We start from the raw sequence: 17355 nt of genomic DNA on the forward strand, positions 1-17355 counted from the left end.
ACGGAAGTTCCGTTGGACTTGTGTGTCCGATTTGGTCTCAATGAACCATGCCGCACACACTGTGTTTTCTCTTGGGTGGCCCACGTGCTCACTTAGAACTGGCTAACCTAAAACAATAAAACAGATTGAAAAACTTTATGAGTTGCCCCATTCACCGCAAAAAAGAAAAAAAGAAAGAAAGAAAAAAAGAAAAAAAGAAAAAGAAAGAAAAAACAGAATGTAAATATCTTTTTTCATTACCAAGCTACTCACATTCGAAATTGTAATGATAATTTCTGGACACCATGTGCATAAAAGAGTAATCCATTGACTTACTGATTAACCCAACACTAGATCTCCAAAACTATTAGGTGTACATCTTTGAAATTTTATAGAAATAACCTCATTATACCCTAGGATGACGATAAGATGAAGTTTTACAAAATATATTTCCTAACGGAGGAAAATGGAGTATTACTTTTATTTATTTTTTCTCGTTTACCATATCTCCGAAACTTTTAAGTGTACAAATTTAAGATTTTGCATTAATAATCTCCTTATCCTAGGTTTAAGATAAATATGGTTTTACGAGATGCGGGTTCTACACGAGGGAAAAGGAGCTGTTTATCATCAGTATTATTATTATTATTATTATTATTATTATTATTATTATTATTATTATTATTATTATTATTATTATTATTATTATTGTTATTGTTATTTTCCAAAGATCGTAAACTGTAAGCTGTAGAATCTTAAGTTTTTGCGCAAACACCTCCCATTTACTCTAGGCTGGGAAAAAGATGTAGTTTATGATATTTGATCCCTAAAATGGATCCCGTTTATGGAACTACAGTGAAATCGAACTTAATCAGAAAGTAATTTGAAGCTAGAAACCAATGTGCATTTACCATAAACCTTCGCACATTGTTTCCATTTCCCCGGCCAAGACTGAACATTCAGCTAGAATCAGAATAAGATGTAGATGAATCTTCACTGAAAGTTAATTTCAGTTGTTCCAACAATTACTGAAATTATCGTATCGGTGATAATTGTTTTAAGAAAATATATATAGCCTAATAAAAGAAAATGTTATTTTCCATTACTTATCATTTAACACCTTGAGAATTAGATAACAAATTAATGCTTCCTTATTCCCATTCACACTTAGCTGTATAACTTTCACTGCCTTTCTGTATACAATAAATTGTACGTGTATTCGATAACATCCAGAACGGTTTAAGTGACATTAATGGAAGATCAAGTGATATAAGCAGTAGATACAGGCCTGTGATTCTGAATCATGAAAGAAGTAAATATCAGAGTTTTCTTAAATTATTCTCATTTGTTCGTACATTTGATTCCACCGAATGATCGGGAGGCCATGCTATAAGGCGGTCATCACTGATACGAGATATCCTAGTCTCCACTCTATTAACCTTGTCCTAGTCTATTCAAGTTTATGGTGGGCACAGTCGTATACTTGAATGTTCTCGGGATTTATCGGCTAACTCTTACTGTATTCATTCGAGTAACTGCTTCATTATTATCTTCCATTATCATCATTATAATCAATCTCCTTTAGTTTACTAGAACACAGTAGCGATTTTTGTATATGTAGAATGATTATATATATATATATAAAATTTAAGTATGGAGTAGTACTACATCTAATCTAAATCTGTCCCAGAACCATCCACATTAATATGAGTATATACCATTGCTCTTAATTATGCTTAAGTGTATGAACTAAACTAAACATAAACACATATATTGTTTCTTAGATATTTATTGCATTCCACTTCCCAAATTCCATAAAAAAAAAAAAAAAAAAAAAAGGATTCTGTTCCCAATAGTACTCCAAAGTAATCCATACATAACAAATCAATTTAATTTAAGATACAGATTCCAATCCACGAAAGAACATAAGACATTCCAAAATCTCCAACTTAATCCGAGCACCAATCTAAACTATTTTGATTGCATAGAATATAACATAGCAACAGACTTTCAACATAAATGCGTGTGCCATAATTCCGGAACATTACGAGTCCGTATCCTTGTAGCCTCAAGTCTCATCCCCAACAATATATGGTTTCTTTTCATTAATGGATCAACATCATTATTCGTTTTCATTTACTTTGACCGCCACTTTTAATTAAAGAGGCAAGCAATCCTGGCGATCCAAGTATGTGTTCTTCCAGAAGGCATGTTGTAACCAATTTTTCCAAGTTAGAAAGACCAGTAAGTCCATGCAGATACCAGGGGTAAAATAAGCAGTAATTCTTTCCATGGTTTGATAGTTAATATGACAAACTGTTAATTTGAGTGGAGGAATTAGGGTATAAGGGATAGATGAAGAATAAGGGTCCGGCATACGAAGCACACATGAACTAAATTCTACAATATTGTTAGAACTTGATGAGGGAAATGTCCAAAGAAGAGACATGCTAACCAATAGATCTCATTGAGCTGAACAAAATGATATGACTGTGTAATTCCTCATGCGTAGTTTTTGAGAAAAGCGAAAAAACTAATATTCTTGTAAATCTAAAAATTGATGCTCTGCAATATCCATTTTATCTATTAGAATCAAAACAAAGAAATACTGAAGTCTATAATCATGAATATCTTCATTATGAGCTATAACATTCTCCAAACTTAAGACCTATACCAACGAATAGATCAAACCGAGGTGAAGAAAAGGTTACATGCTTGGGAATAAATTTTCATTCGTAGTTTTTAAGATATTAAAAGTATGTCGTTCGTTGTCAACCTGATCTAATCGTGACTTTATTATTCTGCTGAAATCTATATACAATATATAAAAATGAAAGTGCCTATGTTTGTAACTTAATAACTCTTGAACACCCAACCGATCTAGATCAAATTTTCAACATACATGAGGTTCGTACCTCGGATGGCTTTTATCATTTCACTTTGATAGTGCAACTTGGAAGAAAGAGAGGGGAGATATTAAAAATAACGGATCTTAGTACCGAATCCATAGTTTTCTGGGTAGCTGAGATGAACAGTGACATCTCCGATGCCGTTTAAATCTAAATTAGGCCATTTATGTCCAAAATGGAAACGTATTCACCCCGACGAAGAACGGGCATTCTCCTAGTAGATTATTTATTTATGTATGTTCTGTATATGAAAAATATATACTGGTATCTATTGTTGAGTTTAATTTCCTCTGACAGTGGTGCATCCTAATTATAAAACGCAAACACGTCAATCTGTGCACCATGCTATCCTGGAATGTTATACAATCTTGCTTAAGAGATTTGCAATGTTGGCTGCAGAAAGACAAGGGCAAAATGAAAATCAGTACAGCTATAATCAACGGGAAACGTGTAAGCGCGTCACGGTAATTTCTAATACTAAACGATCACGTTGTTATTTGTCTATGCTTGCACTATCACTTACCTGACTCATCCTAATAGCTGTCGCTACTTGCAGCACAATTGTTGTATATTACGAAATTCTTGAATAATTGCATTAAAAATAGTCTATGTATGGAGTTTAGGATAGTCGTAAGCACTCTCAAGAAAATAAATACACAACTAGTTCTAACATGACACAACTCCTAACAATAACTAGCATAATTTAACAATGATGCACATACTATATACTTGTAATTGTGATTACATTGTGCGGACAGTCAGTCGCACACAGTGGTGTATAGTAAATTTTTATTCGGGAGAAATTTGAGAATAAGTTAGCTATATACACTACTTTTTAGACAGGGTATATAGTTTAATTTAATACCATATGACTAGAGTGGATACTACCGTAACTGTAAATGTTCAACAGAATATGCCCTCCTTATTTTCATCATCCCTAAACTAATAATGTATTGCTGGATATGTACAGTTTGTGAAGTTTGTGATACTTTGTAGTTTATAGTTTAAAAAGACAACGTTTAAACCTTATTACAGAGATTTTTTTCTCTGCATTTTCAAATAAAGCGAAAGTTGTATGACCTGCCAATATAGCTGTTTCCTTACAAAACGAATGAAACAGAACATATACTTTTGGCGAACTGTGAAACAATTTCTTCAGAATTTACAGGAATTTCTCGATGAACACTCAGGCTAGTAAGTAGATATTTGCCAATCTTAATCTGCAGGTAACTTCTCAGAGGAGTTCCGCGGTGAATGTGATAGTGTCAACACCTCCTAGAGTGAACTGCCGAAGAGGAAGTGGAAAAAGTGAATGAAATATTCTCATCGTACACTTTTCATACACATTTACAAAGACTCCTGAAATCATCTACATTCATTTACAATTACCTTACACGTTTACATCTCCTCTATTTTTCCATTTTTTTTTTTTTTTTTCAAATCTATCACCCTGACTATCTGGGTAACTGGCCCTCTTCTTCCCGTTGGAACTCCACCACGATTTTGACTCTTTCTACACCTGATTGTGACTATACATATTTTCTTTACCTAACTATGACAAATTATTTCTTCTATTCCTAAACTTACACAGTTAACAATTTTTATTTTTCTATTTATTTCCTACTATATATAACAGGTAATACGACTTGAAAGTCGACCAAAAAATATAAATGGTGTCATCCACCATTTGTAAAATTATTTACAATTAATAATTATTTTTAAAAAAATCAATTCTTGTGCAAGTAATTCAATTTACACACATTTTTAGCATACTTGACTTTAAATTTGATGCTTCTTTTTTAAAAAAAAAACGCCGATAATGGTGATGAAGACAAGACAAGACAACTTCTCAGACTTTAGTAATGAAGTTTAATTCAATTAAAACAACCAACATAGGAATGTAGCCAGTCATTGCAACATTTCCATAAATAGGAATGTTTGATTGAACTGCACCATGCGTCCGTCAATAGTGCTCGAGGTCTTTCAGTTTTGCATAAGGACTTTTTACTCCACAGTTCTAATTCAGCAAATGTAGTTATGGGAGAAGGTACAATTGTGTACACTTTTTAACTTCAGTTATGAAAGTAAAGAAGAGCATAAAAAGAGATAGTGAAAAAAATCCTTCTTTTACCGAAAAATTTAGCTTTCGAAAAGAAAGTTAGGTTGTTGAATCTTGAAATACTGTTAATTCTAGCCCTTTGAGACACTTTTCTTCCAGACACAGTAAAATATTAAGTAAACATATTATCCTCTGCGGCCAGTCTTCAGTAATATGTTGTGTAGTCCACAGTAGATTGATTTATGCTCTTGAAAACCTAACAGGCATCTAAAAAGACAATTTCGGGTTCTCTATAAATTTTTGGAGCTATATATAAGGTCAAAAGAGAGCGATTCTGATATGAAGGAAAGACAATTCTGAACCTTTTTTACGCAATAATAGTTAGGTTATAATCACAGATTCACCTCATCACAGATTCACCTCATTTTGCTATAGAATTTCTTGATTACATTTCATTTCTGTGATTTGTGTGTGTGTGTGTGACAAACTGCGATGTGGTACTTAAAAAAATACTATGTGTGTATATAGAGTATATTTGAAAAGATGAAATCTTTCAGTTTTACAACTCATAATTATGCCCTTTATTCTGATTAATGAAAGTGGATACTTATGAACTGGTGGTATCATATGAGAAGTGTGAGAATAGGGAGAAATCCGAGAAAACCTACGAACACGGCGTTGTCTACCACAAACTCTCATCGTCTGGAATAGCACCAGAAGGAAATGTTCTACTAATGTTCAGCTATATAGTGATATTTGAGTGATTTATTTCAATCTTTTATTCATTGAAATGCATTTAGTTAATATGCTGCTGAGAAAAAAATAGTAGCAATGGAGGAGCAGCACAACATCTGAGTTTCTGTTTTGGTACAAAGAAGTCACCACGGGTCTATTCAAGTAACATCCCAAGAACATTTCACCATTTCATCGGGACATTCGGGCTTCGGGAGAACATATCCCTTTGTTCCGAAGATTTCTTGTGGGACGCAAAATTATCCTGATCCGGAGGAAAATATAAAGAAACATAATACATTGTTTCTTATAAATCATAACTTAACTATGATTTATTTAATTTATGTGAAATATACAAAATGGGTTTTCGCTGGCAAATCCAACAACATTTGAATGCAACTCAAATCTTCCGTTCTCATCATAAAGCCTCACCGTTAATGAAGATAATTATTCATAAATCATGTGTTAATTATTCAACGCATTGTGTATTTTGATCTTTGAGTGCACTAGCTTGTCATTTTTAACACACCAATTTGTAAAACGAAGTACGTCAAAACAATCGCTTTTATTTGGCAGACTCTTGTCACAATAACATGATCACGTCAGAACCTAATCCTTTGGTTCCGGTGATTTTGTGTTTGTCACGAGTGACAGAAGAGGCGGCGGCCTAGGCGCGATGCGAAGCGTACTGGGATGAGGAGGATGAAAGCGTGGAGCTGCTGGGCCCCTGCAAAAGCCAAGCAACAGAGCCACAGCAGCAGACAGTTTCAGATCTCGATCCGTGGAGGAAGCAACACCCGTCATGTCCTCCTTCCTCAAGTCTATCTGGAGGGGAAACTCCAAACATAAAAGTAAGTAGAACAAATAACACACTTTATTGCTTGCATTTACTTTACTCACTAATTACCATATCTGTCAGCGGATTGTCATTTTAATATTTTTTTTATTGTTAATATTACTTGATGACAGTACTAAAATTCACAGTGTTTCTCTGATTGTGTTAACATAAAAATGATTTTCATGTTACATTTTTAGATACTTATGAGAACTTCTTGATTTCATCTCTTCATCTGGAGCAATCACTCATTAATTTGTTTTATAAAGCGTTTTTAATCCGTGCATTTTCGAACGTAACATTTATTCTGGATGTCCGACACAACATGTATCTTAAAACTAAAGATACTCTGTTGATCGAACGTTTATACGATAACATATTCACACTTTGTCAATAACCTTATTGTGTAAGAAATTTTCCTTTCTATGTTTTTAAGTTATTGATATTTTTTTTAAAAAAAAATACATAATTAGTCGTCAACTGATATTCCTGAAATATTAATATTTCACTCGAATTCATGATCTTAATAAATTGAAATCAAATCCTCGAATCAAGTAGTGACATTTTATGGAATATCATTGTCCATCGTACTGTACATGAATATTCATTGAATATAATGGGGATCAGATTGCATACATGTCTCTTAATGGGGGTTACACCCTCATAGATCAATACTCATGAATCAGAAAGGTAATTTAACTCAACTTTAGAGACTCACACAATCAGACTTATTATAATTGAGTTTCCATTATTACGAGATGAATAGGAATATACTATACCATTCTCCTCAACATTTTGTTCTATTTTTCTTCAAGAAAATTGATGTACATTACTTTAAAAGCAAGCTTTTTGCTCGATGTAATTATTTTCTATTAATAAATGATTATAAAACATTTACAACAGTTTAACGATTACGAATGATGGGAATCTAAATTTATCTTGGAAGTTAAATTACTACTAAGTATTAAACGTAATGCTTCAAGCTTAGAGTCCATCTATAATTCTCATATGCAGTACCCTCTTCCTCCTTAAGTTTCCAATATTATATAATACTGTATCTTTTGCCGTAGTAGTAAAAATGCGATTTCTTATATGTTGAAATTAGGTAGTATGATTTACTGTCCACATAAAGGTATCAATTTAAAATATATTGCATCATTTCTTGAAAGTAGCAGCAGACTGTTGGACACGCTTTCACTTGCCTTTCAGTAAAAAGACTTTTTTTTCCTTTCCTATTATAAGTCAAACGTGGTCTTTAAAAGGCAATTGTTTCAAATTCAAATATTGCAAAATTTTAGCATTTCCATTGTGAGGTTATTCCATGATTCTAACATTTAAAATCAGTTTCTCGTTTATATTCACAAAGAAAGGTAAGATGTAGTTGAACAGGCTGGACCGATCAGGAATGGTTAAAATCAAAACGTGTCTAAATGGATTACTTGTACACTAATTTTCTCTGGTAATTTGTAAATTCCTTTATTTCCACATTAGCTTCAGACTTATTTGTCCATAGAGCTCGTTTTTTTCTTTTTTTTTTTAAAAAAAGAGTCCAATTTCTACAGTACGTATTAACAAAGTAATGTCCAATTTCGTATTAACGTAATCCAATTTCGTATTAACACTTTAAAAAAAAATACTCAAAGCTAGAAGTAATTTACATTTATTCTAACACTGTTGTTTCGTTTCTTTATTATTTTAATAAGAAAGTATGTGAAGGTATATAGTGCTTTCGTATTTCCAGATGATTAGGACGCACATCTTCTGAGTGCATGGTTCTGTGTTAGATTCTTGATGAAGATAGAATTTCAGTGTTAACCAATTAAAAACCTACTTGACTTAAGAAATATGAAACTCCACCTTAGAAACCAGAAATAGTGGCAATTGGAACTGATAAGCTGATGCAATGAGGTGCCTGGTTCGATCCTAGCTTATGTGAGCTTGTGGTTTACAATATCGTGTCCGTGGATTATCTCGGGGTTCTCCCGTATCCTCCCACATTGTCATTCTACCAATTCTTTCTTAATTAATTATACATCCCACCTTTAGCCTAAAGGCCTTAAACCAGGGAAGTTAAATTAAAGTAACGGAATCCCATTAAATTCAAATTATTATTAATAAACCCGATGAATTAAGAGGATTTCACATTTCTCGTTCAAATAATTAAATAAGGTGTAAATATACAGTATTACACGAGAGGATTTGAATTTCATAGTAGTAGTCATGTTATGAGCGAAGAAGTACATAATTTTCACATTAGAGAACTAAACAAACTATCAAATGAGTATAACTAAGTAATTCGTAATATCTGGACACTTACTATAATGATCGGTCCGAATGTCTCCGAACAGTGAAACAGAAATGGATTATTGAGTTTGTGAGATCAGACTCGATTCCTGGTGAGGACTTATAAGGCAAAAGGATAGAAATGTAAAATCAGAAGAAATTAACAAAGAGCTAAATAATAAACAGTGAAGTTGATATCTGTTTATTATACCCCAATGAAACTAGTTAGTTACGTTGCAAAACTACAGTAGACTTCCAAACAACGGGAATTCAATATTGAAAACGGAAATGGTGGATCTATCTCTTCCGGTTGCAATAGTGTTGGTGGAAATTGTTCTTGAGACGCTGCATCCATATGAAAACACAATTTATGTATATTTATTACTGTTTTTGCTGTAAGGGGATCAAAATAGAAATCGCATGTTGAAGTAGATTTCTACAGCTTCTAGTTTTAGTAGAAAGATTAGCTGAAGAAGAAGGCTAGCTGGAGACTCCGTCCCAAATACCTGCATTTGCTCGGTCTACGGCCTCGCACTTCTTATTTCCCTAACGTATCTCTAATCTTAAAGGATTTCAATATATGGCGGTCTTATTATAACAACTGCAACCCCCATCCTTTTTCTTCCGTTCTAAGGGAAACATCCAAAAAATACTGAAAAACGTCTTTAATTGACATGTTTGTCCTCTTAAGGGATTTCGAAATATGGTCATGTTATTTTAACAATTGTAACCTCTACCCTTTTTTCGCCATTTTCTTCCCCTCTAAGGGAAATTTTTTTTGAAAAAAAAAAAGTACACTAAAATACTCTTTCATATCTCAACCTTAACAGATTTACAGGTATAGCCTTTTTATTTTAACAATTGCAACACCTTTTTTTTCTACCCATCCTTTTTCCTCTCTTGTAGGGGAAATAACGAAATATGCTTAAACTCGTTCTTAATTATTTCAAATAAAAAAATAAACACTATTTCGTTTTTCTAACCGTAACGAATTTCGAGATATGCCATCTAATTATAACAATTGTAAGCCTACCCTTTCTCTTCCCGTCTTTTTTTCCTTCCTTCTAGGAAAATGTCAAAAAAATAGAAAAAAACGGTAAAACGCGTCTCTAATTATTTTAAACGAGAAGTCTATATACCAAATTTCATGTCTCTACCTCCAGAGATCCCGAGATAAGAGCAGTCATAAGGGTTATTCTTGCAATACTCAATTCATTTCGAAAAACAGCTTCTTGTTATCTATTGCCATTTTTGTTCTATGGTGATCGATATTGACGTCAAAAATGGATGATTTCTGTAACTTCCGATTTTAATAGAGAAAGGAGATGACACTGAATCCATATCCAGAAACCATTTTTCACTAACTGGTCCCGTTTTTCCTCTGACATCGGTCGACAGACAACAGACGAACAGACGGATGGACGAACATAGCCATTCTACAGACTTCTCAAAACCTAATTATCATAATTTTAAATATATATTTCATACAGATATAGTTTAAATAATTTTTTTCAAAGCGTTGATTTATATTGAAAGACTGGAAATTGGTCTTGAATCAAAATAGACTTACTGTTAGGTTGTTTATCTATACAATGGCGTATGCGTGGAGAGTTACGGAGTTTAAACCCCGGTTGAGCAAAAATTAGAAAAATAATCATTTATTATATTAAGATATACAAAAATCGCGGTTGTTCTCAAAGGAAATTAAATTGAGTGATTGATTCTCCCTTAGACGAAATTCTGCGTACGCCACGCCACTGTATCTATATGTATTGAATTAGCTAATAGAGTGTTTCATCCTTATTTAAAACCGAGATTATGAAGGACAGTATCTTAAACATTTTCCTCATAATCCTTGAAATTATTTCAGATATTCTAGTGCCAGCATGAGTTAGACTTATTATAGAGCACACCGACCAATTACGATGCTATAGGATAAATCTCTTACACTTAAAGTTATACCTTGGATTCTAATGGAAATTGAAGTCTTCCTGGGATCCAGTTCTGAGGCTACGAGTCTCAAAGACGTGTATCCATTTCATTCAGTCACCAAGGTGTGTGTATATATAATCTTGCCTCAATTCTCGGAAAGCTTTCGCCGTCTCGTATTGGGAGTTTCCTCGTCTTAATTTGTACAGTTATAAACAAAATTTATGCCCTGTTTTTTAAAATTTCATTTAGTAGTTATGAGAATCCCTCCGCGTCGCTAAAGGTCCACAAAGAATATGATATAACAATATTTAAACCATATTTATTATTAAAATAGGCCTATGCTATTCTGTAATGATTTACGTATCTTTAAACATTGCCAAATGCTCCACATTATGTTCGTACAACCACCTTATTAATTTATAGTTGTTACATTATGGATCGCGTAACACTGAAACAGTGCTTGAGATATACAGTGTAAGACATGGATGTGAACTAGTGTTGCCTGCGAGATTCAAAAAATTATCCTCTCTAAAATGAGACGAGAATTGTGATGTCATGTTATGTCTCAAATTTGAAAATATACTTCTTGTCTCGTTTTCGAGTCGAGACAAGAGATTTTTTCGCCTTGTGTGCAACACTACGTATGTGACAGATATTCAATACTTAGAAAGCTTACGCCTTCAGTATGAGTCATATTTATAAATATGAACAAAGCACAATAATTATTTATGACTGGGATGGCCGTTTTCGAAAAATCTTTTTTTTTTTTTGTTTTTTTTTTCGGAAATTTCATTTTTTTATTTTTCGTTTTTTCGAAAAATTTTCCGTTTTTCGTTTTCGTTTTTCGTTTTTCTTTTTCATTTTCGAAAAGGTATTTTTCGAAAAAAGAAAATGTGGCCACCTCTAATTTATGATGGTAGAGTGTTTAAAAATTAAGTTGAAGTGTTTGATAGTATACATTGGCAAAATTCAAGTTTTTCATGTTTTCACAACTTTAAAATGAAAATTTGACTAATTTTATGCCCCAGCTTTGAGGGACAATAATGCAGAATGAAAAGTTTGCACAAGAAAGCGTTTTACATATGTACTAAGTACTTCAAGGTCGGTCTACCTCCTTGAAATGTTTGGTCTATAACGGATGAGTTCTTCAGGTCACATACAATATATACTGTCCTGGTGATTGGTTGATTTATTTTTAAAAAATCAAATGAAAGAAGAAAATGACTGAAGTTTTCCTTCTCTGAATTTTCATAAAAATTCCTCTCAGTATAGAACAACGAATCTCTATAACCTTCAACATAAAAGAAAGAAGTTTCACTTCCTGTGTTTGTTGTTGCTATCTTCCTACAAACTGGAAAATAGTACTTAAGACTTTCAGTATCCCATTTGCAATATATGCAATTAGTACATCTCACGCGCAGCCTTAAAACAAGGAAATTGAAATGCAACAAACTCTGTATTCGTAATGGGGTCAAGATGACGTACAAAAACATGCGCGGGACATTTTTTTTTCTTTTAATAGACCTCTTTTATGTCAGATGTGCGTTTGTGTCTGCATGTGTGAAGTTGAGTGTGTACATTAACTACCAATTACTCGACATTTTACATATGTACTCACGCAATTCCATGAAAGTATCACGCACAACATCTCGTAATGTGCGTGCTGTTTTATTATCGTTGATACAGAAATTTAGGCACAATATTATCTAGTATGATCCTCTCTCTTAAGGGAAACGGTAGGGCTATTTTCTAGTATTTGTTTCAGTAGCTACATTGAGGATAAATCTTTACCACTTAGATTTTCTTTCCCTAGATCTTGAAAGTTGTATGAGGAGACGAAGCTGTTCAGCCGTAGAACGCTTACCTCTGGTGCAAGAGGTCTGTGGTTCTATCCTAGAGAAGGGAGCATGGTAGTTCAGTGGTAGAGCATTCACCTTTGGTGTGTGGGGTCCTTGGTTCGAACCAAGCTTGCACCAAGTGAGCTTTGTGGTGGACAAACACAGTGTTCGTGCCGTTCCTCGGGGTTCTCCCGTTTCCATCCACTTTATTCATTCCACCATTTCATTCATTTGTCGTCATCACCGTCTCCTTTAGCCTAACCGACAAAATCGTGAGACGTAAAACTGAAATATTTCATTTAACTCTTTTCTGTTCTAAATAATGTAATTTTGTAATGGACAATCGTGTCCGCGGATTCTTAGAGGATCCAACCGTTTCCTTCTATATTCTTCTCTACCAATTGTTTTACAATCGTCTATCTTCTTTAACCTAAAAAAAATAATCGAGAGACGTTAAATCATTGTGTTTTTTTTTTTTTTATTTATTTTCATTTTCATTTTCTGAAAGTTGAACACGCTTGGCCCTGTTTAATTGGTCGAAACCAGTGCGTAGAGAAGGGATAGGTCAAGCAGCTGAATCTCCCAAAGACCAGACAAAATTACTATAGATCACAAACAAATCATCAAAGCTTTGAATCGCCGATATGAGTTATATATTAAAAAAAAAAAAAAAATACTTTTAAAAATTTCCAGTGGCATGGTTAATCTGGACCAAACCAAGAAATAAATATTGAAATATGTCTTAATTGAAGTACACATTAAATAATCAAAAAGAACACTTAAGAGTACACTTTAACAAAAAGAATGCGAACTTGCAACATATTTTCAATTTTGAAGAATATTTTGAATGCATTCTAATATCTTACAGGGGCGGATCCAGGAGAGCAATCGGGACGATCGCCCCTTCCCCCAGAAGAGGAAATTTCCTTATTTTATATATAAATAAAACCCATCCCAGAGTTTGGAGCTCTTAAAAGTAGCTCTAAGTAGCAGTATTACAACCTCCCACGCGCAGAAGTCCGTCCTGGATCCTCCCCTATCTTATATGATGGGTTCATTGTACCAAATTTCTTGATTTTTTTTTTTCAATTTAACGGGGCATCGGATTTAAAATTAGTCTGTTTGTAGTTTCAACCGTATCCACTTACAATCCGATAATTAATTTGCTTTTGAGTCAATGTTTTTTCTTTTCACTTACGAAGCTGCAGCTCTCACCCATTAGGCCTACTTTAGGTTCATCATTACCTTAGAAATGAATCAGATTTGAACGATACTACACATTTGCTTCCTGGACACAAAATTTTGGAGAAATTCGAGCAGCAACTTCCTGAATTTTTAAAGAAATGATAATTCGGTAACCTACTTGGGCGTCTCTAGCGAACCCAAGTACCTCCAAGCAAGGATTCCCAAAAAATAACACATTCCCTAACTTCGAGACGTTTCTCGAAATTTTAAAATACGGGTAACAGGTATGGAAAAGGAAAAGTATATGTTTGAATCATAGATCCTAGTGCGAAAAAAACGATAAAAAAATATATTTGAGGGAACTCCTGTCCACATCCTAAGATTCATGGTACCTCAGGCTTTCAAATGATACCATACAGATGACTCACGGATATGAAATTCGAGAAATATAAAGAAATTTGCAAAAGATCTGGAAAATTTATTTTTAAAAATGTTTTTTTCTTTTGTTTTGGACGCCATACGAGGCCCCAAATGCTGATATCTGCACAACAGATACCTGAAAAAATATTACCTGTCCCTGGTTATATTTTAGTCAGTGCGGTAGGTAGGTGTGAAAAATATTCTTTTTCCAAGAAAAAAATGCAATATTTTAATTTTATATCCAATGGTTTTGCCATGTAGGCTAAAGGATACAGTGATAAGGAGAATGAATGAAGTGGTGGAATAAAGAAAGTTGAAAAAATTAAGAACCCTGAGAAAACTCACGTACACGGTGTTTGTCCACCACAAAGCCCACTTGGCGGAGCTGGGATCTAACCACATATCTCACGCGCTCTACCACTGAACTACCGCAACTTAGGAAGATTCTATTCGCTCTCTGATTTTCTTTGCTTTACAGGTCATACACCATTTTCTCCGGAATAAAATATCCTTCAAAATGGTACCATACATATGTGATACGACCTACATATTTCGGAAACTTTCATCAAATTTTAGGGAAAGGGTACTTTTTTTCTAATTTTGGGACCCTCTGTCTGGTTCCCAGGGTCAGAAATTCTTTATGGTCTAAGCTGTGTATTTGCCAAGTTTCTTTAACGTTCGGTTAGTAAGTAGGTGTACAATAGAAGGTTTTCGAAACAAGATTAAAACAAATATGAGTTTTTTTTAGACAAGGAAGAGGAGGAAAGGGAAAGAGAGGGATAGTATATGTCCATATGTATGTGATAACCATGTGGAGGCCGTGGGTCCCGATAACCGCTAAAGTAAGCTTGGGCCTCATATTTGTATTAACATTCTCATTAATTTCTTGAAAATAATATCTAACCATGATGTAACTTGCCGTAACAGTTCACTCCCCTCCTAAAGTTATACAGAAATCAGGACCACTGATGATACCCCGTAAATATAGGGGTAAAGGGATTTGTATAATTCGCACTTACATAATAAAGTACATGTAAATAGCACCTTGAATAGCACCACTCTGAGACCATGTGGTGTGCTATGATTTTAAAAGAGTTAATTATAAGGATAACTATGGAAAAGTGTTAGTGCTGCACTTGCACTTGCAGGAACTCTCTCTCATGACTGGAACAAAAGCAAAACACGCTGCTATTTTTGGTAGATAGATTTGGACAATAATATTTTTTCTTTTAGTCTGTTTATCATGCAGTACAATATATAAGATATTTCATTAATCTTTCAAAAAACAGATATATCATATAAACAAGATATGAGGAGCCAGTTTTTCCTCTTTAGTAGAATAATTATACAGATATGAAGGAATATTAAGAACCACTCATGCATAAACTGCCTGAGGACACTTCTAATATTTTCTTTCTTTCTTAACAAATGGGACATGCTGTTCTCTCCACATTAAAAGTTCCAAGAACTAAGTTTTAAGCAAAGTGTGATTCTTTGAACAAATATATTTTAATCTGTCAGAAGAAACACAAATTAATGGCGTCTGAGAATTATAATTGTTCTTGGTATTACTAAGTTGATTAAACTTTCAAACTCAGTACATCGACTATTATACGCTCCCATCTTGCTTGGTATTAATATTTTCGAGTTATACGAATGTTTATTGAAAGCTGATGAGAACAGAATTTGGTGGCAATTGTTTGAGAAACAAGAAGTTTTTCAAAACTAGTGAAAGAGAAAATCCTGTTCCTGAGAGAGTTTCTTGTTGTGAAATGTTTATGAAAATAATGTAGGACAGCATCCCTCAAATTGTGGTCAGCTGACCACAACTGGTTCTCGTGTAATGCCCTTATGGTCCCTTTAGATCGAATTTTTTAGAAACGCCAGAAAAATACATTTCAAGTGAATTGGGTATTACACGCCAGTGGTTCCGAACCTTTTTTGAGCGTAGATACACTTTCCTGAACTCCTACGACGTCGCGACACATTTGATTTATTTATTTTTTTTAATCAATAATAATATAAATTACAATAGTGTAAGCCTGTAAGTTTCTATATTAGTAGTAACTGTTTGTAGTATTGACCATTGTTGCTCCCACTAGAAGCGTTGATTGGTAAGGTGTGTATCAAAAGTAATTATGAAATTGATTTTAACTCATTACTAAATGCTGAATCAATTTTAAATTCTAGAACTTTCACGATACACCCTAAGGGACTCCACGACACGCCGGTTGGGATCCACTGACATACGCTATATTCGAAGTTGACAATCAGCATAGATTACACAATTTAATTAAGCAAAGATTATGCAAGTTTTAATAACTTATGTAGATGTAGATTATAAAACATTCTTGATAGTTAAAAAATCAATATGAATTATAGTTTATTAATGACAATGTGTAAATTAAGGATATTTTACCTAACACAATTTTAAAAACATAAGTATATTGGTATTATTGAATGCTCAAAGCAAATCTCCTGGAATCTAGATCAATAAAAGATATAGTACCTGAACTAACGCTGAGTCACTTTGTAGTTTAATTATTGCAATGGCTGAGTCTTTCAGTTGAAGCCCTTTTTCATTAGATTGTTCCGGTTAGGGACACTTCCACCCAGTGTATTAGAACATGCTCCACTTTGATCATCATGTGTCATTGCGAAAGGGAAAAAGTATATAATACACGTATGAAATATCTACCTTCCTGTAAGGATACAATGCTACTACAACAGTTTTAAAAGAAAAAAAGCATCACACATAAATTGAAGTAATTTTATTTAGTTGTTTATTGTTACATGTTGTATGCCCATGTACCGAATAGACTGTGCGTGTCTTTGGTGCGCTTAGGCCCGGTTCGATTCCAAGAAGATGAATAAAATTTCCGCCCTTAACCGAAGGCAATCGGAAGTGATTCGAGTTAAGAGGTAGTAGTCTCCAATTTAGGAATCTAGAAATGAAGGTGATAGGAACCAATGTGTGGATCCCACGTCGACCAACCAAAAGTTGCAGCCATAATTTTATGTGGTCTGTAATAGTATGGGTTTCAGAGTAGTTGCAACAACATAATTGAGGAGAGCTGTGATGGGATATTGTAGTCTAGCTATTTTGGATTCGAGAAAGTATGTTAAGGAAGAACGAGGTGAGATGTTATCACGTATAATAATGTATTCCTTCGCCAAGTACAT

The 17355-nt window shown here is 33.8% G+C and overlaps 1 protein-coding gene across 1 annotated transcript in view; it reads left to right on the forward strand.

The window, feature by feature from the left end:
- The first annotated feature begins 6362 nt into the window (after nt 1-6362).
- Nucleotides 6363-17355, forward strand: part of LOC145688118 (low density lipoprotein receptor adapter protein 1-B-like) — a 56938-nt gene continuing 45945 nt past the window's right edge. The window contains exon 1 of the mRNA XM_081761882.1: nt 6363-6530. Coding sequence (XP_081618008.1) covers nt 6482-6530 — 49 coding nt within the window. The 5' untranslated portion in view covers nt 6363-6481. The remainder of the gene's footprint in view (nt 6531-17355) is intronic.

Source organism: Thermobia domestica, chromosome 1 (genome assembly GCF_964235325.1).
Source record: "Thermobia domestica chromosome 1, izTheDome1.hap1.1, whole genome shotgun sequence".
Lineage (NCBI taxonomy): Eukaryota > Metazoa > Arthropoda > Insecta > Zygentoma > Lepismatidae > Thermobia > Thermobia domestica.